Source organism: Pestalotiopsis fici (assembly GCF_000516985.1).
Source record: "Pestalotiopsis fici W106-1 unplaced genomic scaffold PFICI_Scf_1, whole genome shotgun sequence".
In the NCBI taxonomy this organism is placed as follows: domain Eukaryota; kingdom Fungi; phylum Ascomycota; class Sordariomycetes; order Amphisphaeriales; family Sporocadaceae; genus Pestalotiopsis; species Pestalotiopsis fici.
This window is the reverse complement of record NW_006917091.1, coordinates 1,561,014-1,579,219: the sequence shown is the minus strand read 5'-3', so window position 1 is coordinate 1,579,219 and position 18,206 is coordinate 1,561,014. Positions and strand designations below refer to the sequence as shown.

At 49.7% G+C, this 18,206-nt stretch overlaps 6 protein-coding genes across 6 annotated transcripts; 2 read left to right on the top strand and 4 right to left on the bottom strand.

Moving 5' to 3' along the window:
• Positions 1 to 765: 765 nt before the first annotated feature.
• PFICI_00490 (uncharacterized protein) lies at positions 766 to 2,564 on the top strand (the record flags this gene model as incomplete). The annotated part of the gene is made up of 2 exons (XM_007829071.1): positions 766 to 1,785; positions 1,872 to 2,564. The coding sequence occupies 2 exons, from the start codon at positions 766 to 768 to the stop codon at positions 2,562 to 2,564; spliced, it is 1,713 nt and encodes a 570-aa protein (XP_007827262.1).
• A 920-nt stretch (positions 2,565 to 3,484) lies between these two features.
• Positions 3,485 to 4,263, top strand: PFICI_00489 (uncharacterized protein; the record flags this gene model as incomplete). The annotated part of the gene is made up of 4 exons (XM_007829070.1): positions 3,485 to 3,556; positions 3,638 to 3,816; positions 3,922 to 4,063; positions 4,135 to 4,263. 4 exons carry the CDS (start codon positions 3,485 to 3,487, stop codon positions 4,261 to 4,263), a joined length of 522 nt encoding a protein of 173 aa, XP_007827261.1.
• Positions 4,264 to 4,907: 644 nt separating this feature from the next.
• On the bottom strand, positions 4,908 to 6,098 carry PFICI_00488 (uncharacterized protein; the record flags this gene model as incomplete). The annotated part of the gene is made up of 1 exon (XM_007829069.1): positions 4,908 to 6,098. One exon carries the CDS (start codon positions 6,096 to 6,098, stop codon positions 4,908 to 4,910), a length of 1,191 nt encoding a protein of 396 aa, XP_007827260.1.
• A 1,524-nt stretch (positions 6,099 to 7,622) lies between these two features.
• On the bottom strand, positions 7,623 to 9,296 carry PFICI_00487 (uncharacterized protein; the record flags this gene model as incomplete). Its single annotated transcript, XM_007829068.1, has 2 exons — positions 7,623 to 9,112; positions 9,161 to 9,296. 2 exons carry the CDS (start codon positions 9,294 to 9,296, stop codon positions 7,623 to 7,625), a joined length of 1,626 nt encoding a protein of 541 aa, XP_007827259.1.
• A 1,437-nt stretch (positions 9,297 to 10,733) lies between these two features.
• On the bottom strand, positions 10,734 to 14,147 carry PFICI_00486 (uncharacterized protein; the record flags this gene model as incomplete). The annotated part of the gene is made up of 6 exons (XM_007829067.1): positions 10,734 to 12,382; positions 12,431 to 12,609; positions 12,669 to 12,790; positions 12,967 to 13,443; positions 13,500 to 13,644; positions 13,696 to 14,147. The coding sequence occupies 6 exons, from the start codon at positions 14,145 to 14,147 to the stop codon at positions 10,734 to 10,736; spliced, it is 3,024 nt and encodes a 1,007-aa protein (XP_007827258.1).
• A 2,621-nt stretch (positions 14,148 to 16,768) lies between these two features.
• Positions 16,769 to 17,707, bottom strand: PFICI_00485 (uncharacterized protein; the record flags this gene model as incomplete). The annotated part of the gene is made up of 1 exon (XM_007829066.1): positions 16,769 to 17,707. The coding sequence occupies one exon, from the start codon at positions 17,705 to 17,707 to the stop codon at positions 16,769 to 16,771; it is 939 nt and encodes a 312-aa protein (XP_007827257.1).
• Positions 17,708 to 18,206: the final 499 nt, after the last annotated feature.

Genomic DNA, 18,206 nt, shown 5'->3' with positions numbered 1-18,206 from the left:
CCAGATTTACCCGTTTGCGTCCGTCATGTTCCCATAGGACCGAAAAATCTCGGCTTGGAACTTCACACCACAGGGGGAATCTCACCTGCATACATGCCCGTCGTCAGACGGACGTTGTCAGCCGGACAGACGGACATAAGATGGCGCTGCAACAGATATCCTATTATCAGGGAATCACCCCAGATCAGCTCACGGATATGGTGTCATCACCCCGCGGAGGTCAAGGCAGGGCAATCATGGCGATATGGCCTGCCTGATGCGTTCTACCCTATGCATTTGATCTATCAACATTACGCAACTGTAAGTACTTTGTGGCACAGTCCGACCCGACCACTGGCGGGCCAAGAGCCCCCCTCCTTCCGCGCCTCCTTCCGCGCCTCCTTCCGAGGTTGAAGCGAGCTCGAGCTCCCAATCACGGCATCTGTGCCTTTCTGCTGGAGGGCTCCTGTACACCCATCGGCTTTCCGTTGCATTGGGCGGGCTGTTGAAGACCGCAAAAAGGCGGTCTAGGCTGGCGATGCATCTGGCATCTGCATCAATGTCGTCACGCTCTCCTGGGGAAGACAATGATGGCCATTTAGCACATGCATCTCGTTGGTATCGGGTCGGCCAAAGCAAAGCCGACATCGCAGACTGCTGAGCACTTGAGTATGCAATAATCACTCTGTTCAATGCTGCTGGTCGCTCAAATCCTTTCACGATTTCTATCAAAGCATCCCGCGAGAATTGCTACCCAAAAGAGAGATATAGAGATTAAAATAAGACATGGCTTCAACGCCGTATGACTTTGCCGCATCGGCACCTTACCATGCCGTAGCCTTCCTGGCCATCGCAGCCTACAGCCTCTATCGATGGCTACTACCCAAACCGCTGCCAGGCATTGCGTACAACGCCAAGGCCGTGCGGTCCCTTTTTGGCGACGGGCCGGATATGCTGCAAGAGATCAGCCTCACGCATGAGTTTGGCGTCTGGTGCGCTGACCAGGTCGAGCGCTTGGGGGCGCCCATCTGCCAGGTCTTTGTGCGCCCATTCGCTAAGCCCTGGATTCTGGTCAGCGACTTTCGCGAGTCCCAGGACATTCTGACGCGGCGAACCAAGGAGTTTGACAAGTCCTCCTTCATTACCAATGCGATGGCGAGCCTCGGCGACTTTCACCCACGCTTCCTGACGAATCAAAAGTTCAAGGCTTCGCGCGGGTGGCTCCAGGATCTTATGACTCCGTCTTTCCTGCATGGACACATGGGCCCTATAATCTATTCCAAGGGGCTAGAGCTCATTCAGCTGTTTGAGAGGCGCATGGAGCTGGCGGCCGGCAGGCCGTTTACTGTCCGGGACGATTACGACTTTGCCTCTCTGGACGCCATGATGGGCTGGGCCTTCGGGAGCAATCTGGGATATACGGCGGTCGGCCCCCAAGTGGAGCTAGCTGCCAATCTGGACCCCTCCGAGATCCCGCAGGGTGGTCTGGACGATCCGATCATATTTCCTCCAGCCAAGCTGCACGACTTCCTCGTGACGGCGCACGAGGTGCCGCAGGTAGTCGAGCGTACTGTGATTGCCTGGGTCCCCAGCCTCAGCTTGTTCTGGTGGCGGAGGATGTCCTGGTTCAAAAAGCTGTTCTCAGAGAAGCAAAGGACGGTGAAGAGCCAGCTTGAGATCGCCAAAGAGCACTACGAGGCGGGCGAAATCAAGTCTGGCCTGGAACACATGCTGATGCGCGAGGCTTCGGCGGCCGAGAAAGAGGGCCGGCAACCGGACTTTGACAACCACTTGATATCAGATGAGGTATGTCGGAGCTAATCATTGTCTTCTTACATCTACATGAGTAAATAAATGCAAAACACTTGACTAAAACATTTCCATGAGTCTAGATCTTCGGGGAGATCATCGCTGGTCATCACACCACTGGCGGTGCCATGGGGTGGCTGACAAAGTTCCTCACGGGCCACCCGGATGTGCAATCCCAGGTCCGGTCTGAACTTTACGCCACTTTCCCCCAGGCACTGGAGGAGGACCGGCTGCCGTCCTTTGACGAGATCCGCAAGGCCCGGCTCCCCTACCTGGACGCAGCGTTTGAGGAAATGTTGCGCCTGACCTCCGTGACGGTGACGCGCGAAGCACTGTGTGACACGCAGATCCTGGGCCGGCGCGTCCCCAAGGGTAGTCAGGTTTTCCTCGTCTCCAATGGGCCGGGGTTTCTATCGCCGTCCCTGCCTATCAATGACAGCGACCGGAGCCCGACGGCCAGGGCGGCAGCGGAAAAAAGCTGGGACGAGACTCAGGACCTGCGGCTCTACGAGCCGGACCGCTGGCTCGTAAAGAAGGAGGACGGCTCCGTGGAGTTTGACCCCAATGCCGGACCGCAGCTCGGGTTCGGCCTGGGCGCCCGCAGCTGCTGGGGCCGGCGCATGGCGGCTATGGAGGTCAAGACGATACTATCCATGCTGATCTGGCACTTTGAGATGCTCGAGATACCCGCGGCGCTTAGTGGCTACGCTGGATTTGACGGTGTGTCGCGGCGGCCGCAGAAGTGCTTCGTCCGGCTGAGGAGAGCAAGGGCGTAAGAGGGTGGGGGGGCTCAGGGAGCATGGAGGAGTCATGGCGTTGGGTGGCTGCAAACTTGCATGATGCATGGACGGGACGGAAGAGGTGTCTAAGACATTAAAAGGGTACGGTTTCAAGGCCGAGCAGCCCTGCTTGTAGTAGTGGTTTTTCCCCACCCTGCAACACCTAATCAAACTCCAGATTGTGAAAAGAGAAATATTGATTCAGTTCCCAGTGTTTGTTAATAATTCCAGCAAACAAACTCAGGATCCCATGTTGATACGTTAATAGCAGCAGTGATGGATTCGCGTCAGTATTCGTGCATTGCCACTCGCTTGTTCTTACTAAATTTCTTTGCATCAATTTAATGAGGATTGGATGTGGTGAGAATGAAAATATTCAGCTGTTATTATTAGGGTTCAAGGCGTCCTTATGATCCTCAAACGAGAGGGGGGCTGAGAAAGTGGCAGAAGGCTAATCCATCGGATGATCGGATTTTAGCCCAGCTCCCACGTGTCTACGACCGCCAGTATGTCGGTCAGGAACGCTCTTTGTCCTTTGCGCAAACGGAGGGACAGACGAGACAGATTGGGCACTTTGTGTTACCTCGGATCTTAGCATGCTTAAGCCCGCCCTGTAAGCCAAATATTCATTTGGGGGCGTAAAAGGGAAGATCTAACCAATGAATTCGTATTACCTCACTCGCGCTGATCTCCTTGCTCTTGGCGTTTTCGGGGGGTCGGTGAGACTTGACGCTGATCTCGGAATATGTATATATAAGTAGTGGAATGACTTTGCCCGATTTTGCTCTACTGTCAAGATAATGGACTGTTTTTATAGGTGTTTTCCCTTTCGATCGAGAACTGCTAGTACTACCACTACTTTGAATAATAACAACAACAAACACAGCGACAGCAACGTTTACAGCAGCGAGAACAAAATGTCGGCTACTTACGATGTACAGACCTACCTGTTGGACCGGGCCAACATTCACGACACAGTCTTCAAGCTAGTGAGTGTGGCTGGAAGCATTTGGAATAATACATCCTGCCCATGAGCCCCTGATGAGTGATATTAATACGAATTTTCACAGATGCAAAGCTTTGACGAGGTTGATACCCCCAAGCTGGTCAACGCCGTCTATGCACCCAAGGTGCACCTGGACTACACGGCCATCATGGGCGGCGAGCCGCAACACCTCGAGAGCGAGGTCTGGGCCAAGAGCCTCGAGCCTATCCACAGCGCCTATGAGGCGACCCAGCACGTTGTGCAGTGAGTGGAATCTCTCCAATGACGGCCTCATTTCACTCCTCCTCCCAGGGGGAAAGGGGGAGAGGTGAGCCAATGGCGGCTGACTAGTTGTTTTTCGCGATTTAGGGATCTCCTGATTGAGCTGCCCCAGCCCACGGGCAAGTCCAAGCCCAGACCCAACAGCTGCACCGCAATCTGCGTCGGTGACGCCAAGTTCTACCGCCGCAATGGCGATGGTCTGCCTTGCGTCATGGAGAGGCGCACCGGTGTAAGTTGAAACAATCCCGCCTTGGGAATTACCTGAAATGTCCACCAGGCTAAAGCTAATTGTTCATGTAGGGCCGCTATGATCTGGAACTTGTCCGTGTCCCCGAGCTCGAGGAGAAGGGCGAGAACCCCTGGAGAATCAGCAAGCAGACAGTCAAGCTTAGTGTCATGGATTTGGGCGCCGCCCCCGAGGCCAAGTAGATGCATCGAATTCTTTGAATCTATGGGCGTACTGGATGAACGATGCTTTTGGAGACAGTTAGATGGAATAAATGATACATTTTCATTTTATATCTGGGCTTTCACCACATCATTGAAATCGTGTCATGCTTAATTTGAATACTCTGTGGTACTGACGTAGTTAGTACCCACCGCAGATCACCTGCGTGGGTAAATAGGTCGCTCTATAGCGCCTCTCTTTTGTAGATTACCTAGGTTAGTAGAGATCAACTCAGGCATCTTTTAATCCTCCCCCGTCATCTCGTCTTCAGTCCCCCTTCACATGTTGGCTCAAGTGAGATATTCCGTTTCGGTGCAGACTGATCCTTTGTCGCGTTTGCTACACTAAATGAAAACTTGGTCAACTCATAAGCAATGACATTTAATTCCGTGACAGACTATGATGTAAATGAAGGCTCCAAAACAATTATAATTGCGCAAATTTTGTCAGATCACCTGTGATTGTAGGCATATCTTACAATCTTCTGCTATGGAGAAAAACAAAAGGTATATTATGCATCCGTATGCGTCTAAGTCTAACCAAATACTCCATCTGCAAATCTAAAAATATTAATTCCGTTTCCAAAGATTATTCCCCTAAACGCCGAAAGTCCCTTTAATCATATTTACAAAAGTCCGCGAGCATCCACGGCCACCACCTTGGCGGGCTCAATGATGGTTCCGTTGACAGGCGCCACTGTCGCGCCGTTGGTCGAGACGTAGATGGTGCTGCGATCCCACTTGGTCCGCCCGAAAGCTACCGCCGTGTCACCGGCCACGGTTAGCTCAATGGGCGCGCCGACCACTACCTGCGTGCTGCCGTTTCGAGCGACGCGGACCAGCATATTGTCCACGTCCGTCGTCACCCAGACGTTGCCGGCATCGTCCAGGGCAAAGTCGTCGACGGCGATTGCCAGCCCGTGCAGGTCAGCCACGAGCTCAACAGCGGCGCCGCGCGCGGACAGGCCGTCGCTGCCCAGCCGGATGCGGTACACTGAGATCAGGTCCGAGTTGCTCCAGTACAGGTACCGGCCGTCGGCGCTGGCCTTGATGCCATTGACGGCAAAGCCAGAGGAGGCGACGGGCTTGGGGCGGGTCTGGGGCGTGTCGACTAGGATACGGCTGCGGCCCGAGGCCATGTCCAGGTGATAGATGCGGCCGTTGTTGTTGTCGGTGACGGCTACGGCGCCAGTGCCAGGAATATGCGTGATACCATTGAGCAGGCCAGCGTCGGGGATGGAAGCTATCCGCTTGACCTCAACCTTGGGGAGCTGCGACGGCTGCTGATGACTGCCGCCGCTGGTGGGATAGCCGCGCCGCGACGAGTATGAGGCCGGGAAGCGCACCTCCCATACGCCCATGGTGCCGTTGATGGCGTCATGAACGGGGTCGTTACCGCGGTGGAAGCGACCACCGCACACGACAAAGACCTCATCTCTGTCATGTGAGAGCTCTACTTCGCCGATGCCGAGGATGGCCGTGTACTCTACACCAGGTCCACCGTTGGGGTCCATGCCCGGGTTGAAGTTGTATAGCTCCGAGAAGCGTCTGGAGTCCGAGTATGGCTCCTGGATGATGTAGATGGAACCGACTGGCTCATAGAGGGTTACCAGCAGGTCGCCATTTGACCTAGCGACAATATTCTCGAAGAAGGTGTCACTGCGGTTGAGTTGGGCAATAGTCTTTGCGGGGAGTGGCAGGGTGACATTTCGAGGATCAACATATTTTGGAGAGTATTGTCCGCGACGCAGGACAGGCTTGGCTAATGTTGAGCCTATCAAGCTCGCTATGACAGCGAAAAGGCCAAAGTTCACCATGATTTTTGAGCAAGACGATGTATATGATAGGAGAATTGGTGAGATTCTGTGTTCGAGGAGTTGCGAATTGAAGGCCTTGAGGAATCGTAAATTTCAAAGACTCTTCACCCTGTGGGTTATAACTCATATCTATCATTACTATTCAATATCTGATCCTTCTCTTTTTTGTTTCTTCCTTCTTTTCTTTTTCTCTGTCTATCTCGTTCGTATCGAAACCGGAAATAACACATGGGATAATCCTGCCGTCCTGCTGAAGCCTTCCTCACTCTACACAGCCGCTTAGGTTTAACAATACATTTTGCGAGTACGCACCACTGGGCGCTGGATTCAGTACTGGGCGTTGGCATCGTGGGCTTGTCATATGAGTTTTTGGGGATCTATTATCCATCAGCTGAAGCCCAGCTGGAGCTCAGCTTCGCCTCATCTCGTCTTACCTAATACCACACCATCTCAGGTACACGCCACGAGATCGCGGGCGGCTTACCCGCGTCAGCGATCTCGGTTCGAAAATAGCTGTCACGTTGTCGCCAAGAGGCTTCCTTTTAAAGCCACACGTGTGGTCGCCGACTTGTGGGATTCCAATGTGGCTGCTTCCTGAATCAGGCACGATAGCGAATATTATGTTTCCCCTGCCACGATTATATTTCTCTTATTTTTACCTGATTTACTAAGCTAAGCTAATTTGAGCTTCGGGAATAAGCCACAACCCGAGTATACTTCTCCCACCGTGATCGCTTAGGATTGACACAGTGCAATGTTGTCCAATCCACAATCCACGGGCAACCATTTTCCCACTATTACAGGTGTTCCGTCACCGAAACATTCCTACCAGTCAAGCATCTTACGCGGTTCCTTATGTTTATTTATGGGCGATCCTAAAACAGAAGTACGCGCCCGTGTCTGAAATATTTGTTTTTAAGACACGTGCTCACTTGGCTGCGGCCGCACACCTTTCTCGAACGCATATTAGATGGATACAGACCTTCTGGAAGAGAGCGGAAATATAGCTCTGATATGTGCGATTTCCTTTCCTTTTTTGGACATGCCTTTTTATCGTTCCTAATGCACGTCGGCGCCGATTCGAACCACTCGACCGTCTCCCACGAGCAATACACTCCTGCACAAAGTTGCGAACCCTAGTTGTCAAGGTCCTAAAGGAGAACCTTTAATCGTGAAATCTGTCAATGACGAGTCGAAAAATATCTTGGAGGTCTCGACACAGGGCATGTCATCTTACAAGCGTGGGAATATTATGGATTTTATTCTCTAGTTCCTCGGCAAAGTCATGCGTGGCTTCGACTTGGGAGAGTACCTGATCGAAGTCTCGTGATGCTATCTCGAAACTTTCATCAGTACAGCCAGTGTGTAAAATCGCTATCATGCCACCAATAGTTTTATGTATGCACGCATGGCCCATTTTTGATCACCCCTCCACACTTGTACGATCGGCACTCGACGATAGATTACGTATATCGTTATTTAGTTTAATATCATTTCCGTATGGTCTATTTGGTATCAAAGTCTTCATAGTGCCTGACAGGTAGTCCCGACTATTAAATTTGCATTTTGTCCCATTATCCTTACTTCTTCCTCATCGGTACCAAGCACAAGGTCGAAAGTGGTGCGTGAGCCATCCATTCTCACTGGCACCTGAGTACTGAAGATGGCATAATCACCCAAAGTCTGGTCAGTTTGTTCAAGTAATGTCGTCTCGGCTTGTAAAGCATCGAGAAAGACGCCCTGTCTTGCTATCGAATGAACAAGATCCAAAGCGACTGTGTTGTTTACGTTTTCCAGCCTAACGGCAGCGGAGACAGTAATGGTTGCAGTTCCATCATTGTCTGTGATGTTGACACAAGACTGGGACTGTTGATACAGAATCTTATCTTGTACGGGGAATCCGTGGCCGAGATTGTCGTACGTTGTTGACTCGCCCGTAGAAATGGTTTTTAGCTGTACGTCAAATGAGCTGATACCGGACTCTGGGTTCAAAACCGTCGCAAACTCGAACCACGCGAAGGCTTCTCCAAAGAGACCCGCGGATAGTCCTCCTTGGAACGTTCCCCGAGTCGTCGTAATCACGTCTGATGACCTGACGCCATTTCTGTCGATGTATGTCAAGTTCATGCCGAGATCGTTATAGTTGCGACCAGTACTCGATGTAACTCGTACACGAACTCTTCCTTGGAAATCAATCTTCCCCTCGCTGTTCAAGGCCATCAGCGTGATATAGGGCTTGATATCAATGGCTTCAATCGGATCCCCGAGTGTCACGTCGGCGGGGACAGTGTTAATCATTCTGGTAAAGATGTCCGCACACTTTGCCTGAAAGACCGATCCATCTGCTAGCTCATTCATGGTTTGATTCCCATCAGCCCCGAACACGCGCTTGTCGGAGTTGGTGGTGTCATTGGTTCCCACAACCAATGGATTCTCGGACGAGTCTTCTAGGTATTGAGTGACGACCACATTATCAAACTTTGAAAACGATGTTCCGTTGTTGCCTTCAAATCGCGAGACGTGGCCAACTGTTGCGTTACCCGTGATCTCTGGAAAGTCTTCGCCGTGCACACCCCCAAGCGTGTGGCCACAAGCGACCATTGAGATCATGTCGCTGACATTGAATCCAGCTTTTGCAAACATCTGTGTATGCATATCGATATCTTGCTGAGGCTCCGGAACGCCCGGAGGTCCAGCTTCAGTTGCATCGATCCTGCCTGGTCTGAAGGGTATCGAAGGGCCACCACACGCTCCGGTGGCTATGATGGTCGCTAAAGCGATGAGATCCGCCGCACCAGACCGGCTCGTGTAAAAGTTGCTCAAGAAGCCAAAAGTGTTATTAAAGGCCGACCCTGGGTTCTCCGCCCGGTCCAACTCAAACATGATTGACGCATCCAGCCCACCAGTCCCAGCCGCCGCGTCATGGGTGGCCATATCGTGATATGCTGTGCGTACCCATTCTGCTGCATTCTGTCGCCCTTCAATGTTTGTGCCAAAAGAGCACGGGCTCACACCTATTTGGTTAGCATTGCTACTTTGTCAGCCAGGTAAATCAAACTCACCATCGATAAACCCGAAGTGAATATAGCCCGACTGTAGGTACATGATATCCTCAAGGAAGTCATGTTCTGATGGCCACACATATGCGCCATGAGAGAGCCCCACTAGGGCAAGCCCAAACAATTCCAGCCAGTGCATTTGCATAAGGTCGATTGCTATCCTCAACATGCGTGAGTTCAAAGGTGGGATTTTTAGATTCTAATTGTGAGCGGCAAAGAGCGCATGTGACTGATTATATGCGAGACAAGCCGGGAACTCCTGAACGAATTAAGCGACAAACGTTGCAAATACGCACCATTCGATGGGTTCCACCTCGTATTCAACTACAGATTAACCTAGAAAATATGCATAAATATCAAATTTGACAGGGTTTTAAATATACACCGTGCACGATGGTGTTACATGGCGACTAATTGTGGGGAAACAATGCCACATCATTAGCGGGTACCGTAGCAAAACGACAACGTTGCAATTGGTAGGTAGGTATTCGACTAAAGCTAATACGAAGCCTGGTATACGAGACCTAGTATACGAGATCTATCATCGGCTTAGTCGAAATCGGAAAAGGGCTCAATTCCACTTTTCCTGGATGGCCCCGGGGCTAGCCCCTGGAAGCCCCGTACAATTATGTATCTGGACGACAAGTGTGTTGAAGCACACCATGACCCTGGCGTATGGGAGCTAGTATCCACTAATCAATGATAATTATAAGAATCAAACATTGTCATTAAAGAACGCTTGCGAAACGGTGTACAATCTTTTACTTCTCTTGAGTAATTTAGTTTGGTTGCGCTGGTGTTTACATTTGCTGGAAAAATGTGAATCGAGATTTGCTGAATCAAAGGTCGCTGTCCACAGTAGATCTTGGCTTGCTTCTGAGGCGGCTTGCGAGATGGTATCCAAGGAACACCAAAACCAACAATAAAGATTGTATCTGCCTGTTGGACCTTCTTAGTGAAAGCAAGGTGTAACCCCTCGGACACAATGTGCAAGTAAGTAAAACTAGAGTCGCTGCCCCCAGCATCTTGGCCATGCATATCTGGAATAAGGTTCGCGAGAGCTTCGAGAAGCTTTGGTGTCTGGTAGTCACGACCGAAATAGTCCAAAATGATAAGAGGGTGATTGGCATGGACGATTTACTAGGAGATTCCGTGAACAGCATCATCAATAAAAGCAATTCTCTAATGAACCCCCGTGGGTTTTGATCTCATTAATGTTCGAATAACCTTTGTCAAAACTTGTCGTCTTTCAGTAACATAAAGTGGCCTCTTGGGCCAGCTGTCCATGACTTCAGAGCGCAATTAACCGTTTATCCAATCTGTAAGCCAGTACAGACCTCTCTAATCTATTTTCAAGCTGTGGAGTTGTCACAATGGCTCTATTATGGTGGTGATCAAAGACCAGTTTCAAGGGGTGCAGTGGGAGATGCAAGGCAGTTTGCTCTGTTTAGAAAAACTCTTACAGTATGGTTTCCAAGTTCAGTGGGGAGATCAGAAAAAAAGAAAGTAGGTAGCTATGATGCGCTGCTTGATCATGTATCATGGCGTACCCACAAGAAAAGTTCATCTACCCCGTTCACGAACATTCGCCTGCCATAATTTGGTCTACTTCATCCTTGAACTCCTCAAACGAAAGGTAGAACCGACGTGGTAGCCTTTCGCGGGCGGGCCTTTCCGGCCTTGGCGATTGCCAGTTTACTCCTACATCCTCTGCTGCTCGTATCTCTTCCCGAGTCAGATCAGCGCCATCGAGGTCTGTAAGGACGCTATCCATCTTTGCCGCCCAAACCTGAATCCAGAACTCGGCTGGATTTGCACGCCACAGAGGTGTGCCGTCTCGTTCTTCTTGGGATTTCAATTCGAATTCGGCCACTAGGCTATCCAGCAAATCAATCAATGATGCCTGCTCAGATTCTAATTCCTCTTTCTCTGCAGTGCTCATGTGCTGGCGATTGTCAGGATCAAGGGGCGATACCATGAATGGAGATCTCATGACTTCCGCCTCGCAACAAGTATGCTTGACTTTCAAGGCTGTGTGTGTCAAACATCTCAAGGCCTCTGAGAGATGGCATTGCGACATAATCGAGCCAAAGGTTTCGGTGAACAGTAGCATTGCATCTGCAAGGCGTTGTGGTTGACTTTCCGTTGGCCACAAACGATTTGTCCAGGGATCACTTTCCCATACTTCTCCAAGTACAGGTAGGTATTTCAAGAACCAGACAAAAGGTGTGCAACCTGCCCTGGAGCATTTGCAGCCACAAGCATCGTCAAGCGTTGACCTAAGCAGCTTTTCGATCACAGCCCGTCCTGATTCTAAGTCCTTCTTCATGTTCCTAAGGATCTCTCCATCACCTCGCCAGTGAGCTACACTGATCATTTCACTCAAAAAAATTGTCCCTACAAGCCGAAATAAATTGTGACCAACCGTGATGGACTGTGTTTCGACGTCTAGTCTGCCTTGCCTTCTCACTGGTTCCTCTACGTTTGCACCATGATTGATGAACCATTCATATCGTGGCATATAGTCTGCATCACTAGGATCATATCGCCAATCCATTAATGGAGGTATGCTTTCGTTGTTGAGCATGTTGATGTCCCGAAAACCGAGAGTCCAAAGGTCTTCCAGTTGTCCCTCATCATGATGAATAAGGTGGTACATGGAATAGCTGCGCGCTTTGAAGCCCGGGCGCACTGGGATCAAGGCTTGAGGAACTGCTATGCCTTTATCAAGGAGCAATTGGTAGACAGTAGCAGCATTCCCATCCAAAACGGCATTTTCCTCCAGTCCACACGCCTCAATCTCCTCCTTGCTGAATACCTTCATGGCCAGGTGTTTTAGCCTTTCGCGCCGATTCAACATTGCCTCGATGATCGGCTTCCAATTATCATCTGTTGCTTCAAAAAAATGCAAATCGTTTTGCCATACTGCACAGTCTGCCTCGAGAAGGATCTTCGTAGATTCATGGAATCCGGTTATAGAGTTGATCATGGCACGATCTAGCGGTGATCTTGAGTCTGCATCGAGGATATTCAAAAGTGATTCATCGACCCCATTCGCTTTTATCAGAACTTTGAGGCAGGATGGATGATGAATAGCGAGATGAAGCGGACTTTGGCCGAAAATATTGCTTTCTCGGAGCGCTGAAGGCGTAGTCGCCAGTATTGCGGAAACAGCAGCTTGATTGCCGCTGGCAACGGCGGAGCATAACTGGCCATAAGCGGCAGCTGTATGATACAATCAATAAAATCCAATGTTGAAATAAGCAATCGTACCTTCTGCTAGAGCAGGCCATCGGGGAAAGAATGCTGGATTTGTAAAGTATGACACGTGCCGATTTGTTGCAAGCGCTGAGAATAGTGTTTCATCAGGCTCTGCAGAGATGAGCGAGGTGGCGAGCATAGGTCCTAAATCACCATACCAGAGCTCTCGAAGAAACATCATGGCGGAGGATCTGTATGGAGTGTGAAGGTTTAGCGACAATAATTATATAAAGCATGAGAGACAACTTACTGTCCTTTGTTGTCGTGGGCCATGGTTGGCACTTTGCTCGCAATCAACTTCTTTACACCTAATAAGGTCAGTGTCTTGATGCCTTTGCTCATAGAATTGTTGTTGGTCTTCTGTATGCGAATCTGCTTATGGATGTTAGTGACGTATTTCGAAAATAACACTAGTCTTCCCAGGTTTTATTTGGGATAAAACTTGCTGTAGCTTTGGCTAAGTGATGCATCAAAGAGCGACCACCTGTATCCATGTCTTTTGGAGACGCCCTCCCTTGTCGATATAACAGTAAGACTTTTGCAATGACCATATCAATACTGTTGGGTATGTCGGACCTAACTCTGGGAAGTAGCTGAACCAGACGAAAAGCAGGGGCAGATCTGTGATCGACCAAGGGAACGTAACTTATCCCTGGATTGATGCTCAAGCCACCAGCGCCAAAGGTCATGTGTAACGACAGTTGAATGGCTTTCTGAAACAATGTTCTCAGACCAGTATACTCGAGAGTCATTCCAAAAGTCTGTAGAGTGTTTGTGGCACCGGCAAACTGGCAATCCGGATTGTGGATCGTAGAGGATAGCTTTTCAGAGGACAAAGCAACGGAAGACCAAACCTGGCGCTGCCTAGTAAGTGTTCGGCGGGGCTGACAAAAGCATATTGAATCTGACAATGGCCATGAGGTGTGTACTGGCTGCTGGCTGTATGACTGCAATTCATCTATTGCGGATCTCAAATACCCTGGCTTTGAAACAAGCTGGCGCAATGCATTGTTGTGATCAAATGACTGGAGCCATCATCAGTGCAATTCGTGTGAAATTTTATTACCCAAGGGCACTTTACATCTGAGCTGATTATGGCACGGCTTTGGTGTGATGAGGCTGGAGTGGAGCTCATGACTCGTGCCTCAATCGTGTTTGCACCAACCATGGCTGTTAAGAGGTGGTACACATCGGATACGTGGTCTTGTATACCAAGAGAGACTTCACTGTAGTAGGAATGAGACCCGTTGTTATTGCAGAAAGGGTGTCATACTCACAGATTCGCAGTATTCAGGGCAGTAAGAAGGTTCCCGTTGGCTAGTGCCAATCGTTTCTCTAACCGATCGATCTTGGAGCGATTGAAAGGAAAGGTCAATTTCTTCGCTCGCACCTGTGCTCGATGCAATCGGTGTCTCAAGCCCTCACCAGACGGTCCAGTCGCAGTAAATTCCAGTAGCATGTCATTTAATGTTTTGATATCGAGCTCGCAGGATCGTAGAAATGATTCGAGTGACGATGATGATGCTGCATGTTTCGGCGCGAGCTTGGGCGCGAGCTGTTCGATTATCTCTAGCGATCTCCGCATTTCCAACGTCTGCCTTCGGGCAAAGTCAAGCTCCTCGGACCTAGCTTCCACGGCGTCGAGGTAATCCGAGATGCCTGCATAGAGCTGGAACCCCCCTTGGACGAGGGCAATGACCAGGCCCGCGATGGCTAATGGGTCCGCCATTTTTGAGTTATAGCACTCCACTGACTCACGGATGTTAGCTCGGATATATGCAGAGCAATATGATATCACTTCACCTCGTCGGACTATCGTGTATGACCTTGGTGGTCGCGCGTACACTTGAGTCCCTGGAGTCCCGCAACTAAGGACGTTGTACACTGATGACGGTGTTCTTGAAACAAAGAAACATTCGGGGTGGACGAGGGCCGTGGGAAGAATGTGTGCTGATTATGCCCGATTCTGCCTTCTCACAGCCTGCTTGGTCAGTCAACCTATAAGAAACTTCGGAACAGAATTCTTTCCCCGCATTCATGCACGCCCCGTGGCTGTGCCGCCCACGGCCAATGAAGTACTGTGTCGGAGCAAGAGTCCGCCTTATCTCTGCATTGTGTGGTTGCACGACTTGAGAAGTAATAATTCGAGGCGTTTTTTTTTTTTGGCCTTTTTATTCTTCGTCTCGCCGCCACCTAAAGCTGTTATGCTATCGTCTCTCCTGTTGTGAGTCGCCTTATCGAAGCGACTTTTGTGGCCTAGAAATTGAAATTGCTGAGCCTGGTGATGTTACAGTCGATAATTCCAGGACTCAAGGTACGAGAAATGAGGTTATATTCATTAACTATTTCTGAAGTGACATTCTTGGTTGAGGGTCTCCAAATGTTTTTGTCTCATCTTTGGGGTTCATTTCGTCCTGAAAATACACAGAGAAATGATTGATTCCCAGGCAAAATAGGCTTTATGATGCAACGGTACAATAGCAGCCTGGCCATCGTTGAGTTATAACGGTTGAATGGAGCCCAGAATAACCCTTTGATTAGTCGGTGACTCGTTACCGAGTTCTTCAGTTTACCATCAGTATTTGAGCTGTCGCGGGACAAACTTAGCTCTGGGTGGCTCGCCAATGCTGGAATGTATGCCGCGATGGGTATGTCCATTTGCTTGTTGAACTGTGCATAGTTTAATGCAGTAAACCCCAAGTCTCTTCTACGAATTGCAGACCCTGGACGGTTGGCAGCTTCATCGGCGGCCGGACATAATAATGTTCCGAACATCACAACATCAACCTTTCTCCAAATGACCTCGAGCGTCACCTATTGCTCTGCCATGACCATGAACTACTGGGTAATCAAGGCAGCAACTGTTTACAGAAGCAATGTTTGCTCACAAATCTATACACGCCACTACACGCCTCCTGGCAATCTTTTCTGGCGACTTTACAAGTCGGACAAGGCTCATATTACCAACAACGGGGTCAATACCTGACATGGCTGGGTGGGCAAAGCCGGAATTCGAGCTCGCACTGTACGAGCTTCAACACACGGGGCAACAGGGGCTGTCATACCAGATCCAAGATGAGAATGAGTTGGTACATATGCAACACGATCGCCGCCTAAATTCGTTACCAACTTGTGGTCCAGAAAGATCTATTCATCGCAGTCTTCCGACAAGATTACGTATGCGAAGAAGTAGGTCTTCGCGGATTGAGTGACAGTGGTCTAAAGTGTACAGAAGGCACTCTCGCAGGGTTTCGACCGATTGATTATGAAGGGGGTCCTAAACAAGTTGCCATTATGCCATTGGGCGACAAGCAGAGCTTGTTAATTGGACAAGCAATAATGATATAGTACTATCAGGATCGATGATACTGGGTCCGGAGCATGTGATATATGGATTTAGTAGGCGCCCACCTCTCAGGTTCGGATTCTTCCGGGTGCGAAAAGGTAATGAGGCCAATATTGGGAGGGCTCAAGGGAAGATGAGTCTGCAGTGGCTGTTGAATGAATAAAAAGCAGCAGGGTATTCTGATCGGTGGTATCGTTCCAGGCGATACAAAATGGGGTGTATCAGCTATCTCGCATGCGTGTCGATGCCATGAACAAGCTCCTTACTCCACCATTTCTAGTTCTAGGTTGATGCACCACAGCGTGGCTGTGTTGTGTGTCACCCTTTGAATGACACAACGGGAAAGGTCATCAAGTCTGCTTGTTCATACATTGATTTCGTAGATGGAGGCCATCTTTTATTTTACCCTTTATTTTGTATACAGGTTGTATCACAAGTCCTGGGGACTGGTTACCATCTCTACACTCTTTGAGAAAGCTCGTACAGAGCCATTCGATGCAAAGTTCTAGCTTCGACATATTCCCGATCTGATTGACGTCTCAAAGCTACTTTTCTATTTGACAGGCTTCTCACAAGTCAGGGACGGGCTCTTCGAGTACTCATGGAACCACGACTCGCATGAGCTCAGTGTATTCGGGAACCCAGGCTCTGGCACGATGAATGAGGCTGCCGTCCAGCTCATCTCGGTGCTTAAGTCAAACAATTCATGGAGAAACCCGACCGGGAATGTAGAGACTGATGGTCTTTGATTTTCTTTTTAGCCCAAAGTCAGGCTTGGCGAGGCAACCTATTCATCGCAGATTGTGCATGCGCCCTCAGCAGGAAAACGCCCCGGGAAATTGTTTCCTTGTTCCTAACGGGGCTTGAGAAGTTGCATGAGCAGCTGTGCTCTTTGAGACGAAGACTAATTGATGAATACTCGACGATACCACACCTGAAAATCGCCTTAGAATCCTGTCTAGACATTTTAATTGTGATATGCCTGATATTTGGCATATTTCTCATCACATTGATGTATCGATATCCAAGTCCTTCGCGTCATTGCCATTAATTGGCACCCATCTATTCGGAATTCGATGCATCTCAGCCGGAGCTCGCAAATCCTCCCATCGTGGTTTTATTGGAGGCACAAAGGGTGGCAAAGACCCCCAAGATACCAGCTGTATCCCATTTTGGGGATCAAGTGGCGGGCGTGCTGCGTCAATCTCAGCCCTCGTCATGATTTCGCCTTCCTCTCCACTAAGACGGGCGGCGACACGTGCCAGTGATGACCAAAGATATCCAAAGTCGCCTCTTCCCTGGCCGTCATCAAGCGAGATAGTACGGAGCTCTACTGGCCGAACATAGAAACTAGTATCCGCCGCTACTGGTCCATCCTGATGCACACCCATGGCTGAGAGGATATCGTCACGATTTGTCTGGAGAAAGGCGTGTACGGCGACAATGTAATCGTGGATTGTCAGGTAGGGTTTACTAGATGCCTTGATCTCGAGCTGAGGCGACTTTCGGGGAGGGCGGTTCTCATCACAGCAGCGCATGAGTTTGCGGCCTGTCTCGTCGTCTCCATGACTGTCATCTTCATCCACAGCATCATCATCCTCGCTGCCATCCGTCCATACTGCTCCATCGTAGTCGGCGTGGGGAATGTGGGATTCTACCCAGTCCTCCTCCCAACTGTCAAGACAGTCCTGGGTTACCGTAATGGACGAGATCGGGGGCTCTGTCAGCGACGAAGTGCAAATTGGATGGAATCCCATAGCATCTTGACTATAAGGCTGGTCCTCGGGTGATGGTGGGTCACCTGGACTGTTGGCAACATGGATTGATGTCGCCATAGGGCCAAAAGGCTTCCATCGGAGGCGCAAAAAGTCCGGCGATACCTGAGGTGGCTTGTTCTGAAGACGAAAAGCCTCGTACGATGGGATGCTCAGCGATTCATCCATTGATGCATGTGTAAGATCAGGAACTTGGAGTACGACGTGGGTTGAAAAAATATGCGATAATTCTAACACTACTAGAAGGTAGGAAAGAGATGGGTAACATATCTAAGAGACGAAAAAGCTTGATTGATTGTTTTTTCTTCGAAGGATGGATTAGTGCAATAATCACGTGGCCGCATATGCGACTCAGCGGCGAAGTCATAGTAATTAAAAGGAAATAAGCAGGGTGAAATTAAAGCGCCTATACTAGGGAGTTTAAAGGGTCCTTTTGACATACTATGATGAATGCAAACTCTTGATGGCCGGGCCGTCTTGCATGTCTTGCTGAGGATTGTGCTCGTTTTTCCAAAAGCGTGTCGTCGTGGTGTCTCGGCGGCTCCTCGCCAGCAGCAGGCAGTGTCGAGCTGTAACTGCAATTATGATTAGGTACACAGATTGAACACTGTTAAGCACAGGTCCAGCTGCCGACAGGCCAATCGGGATGCTTCTTCGTATGCTCCCG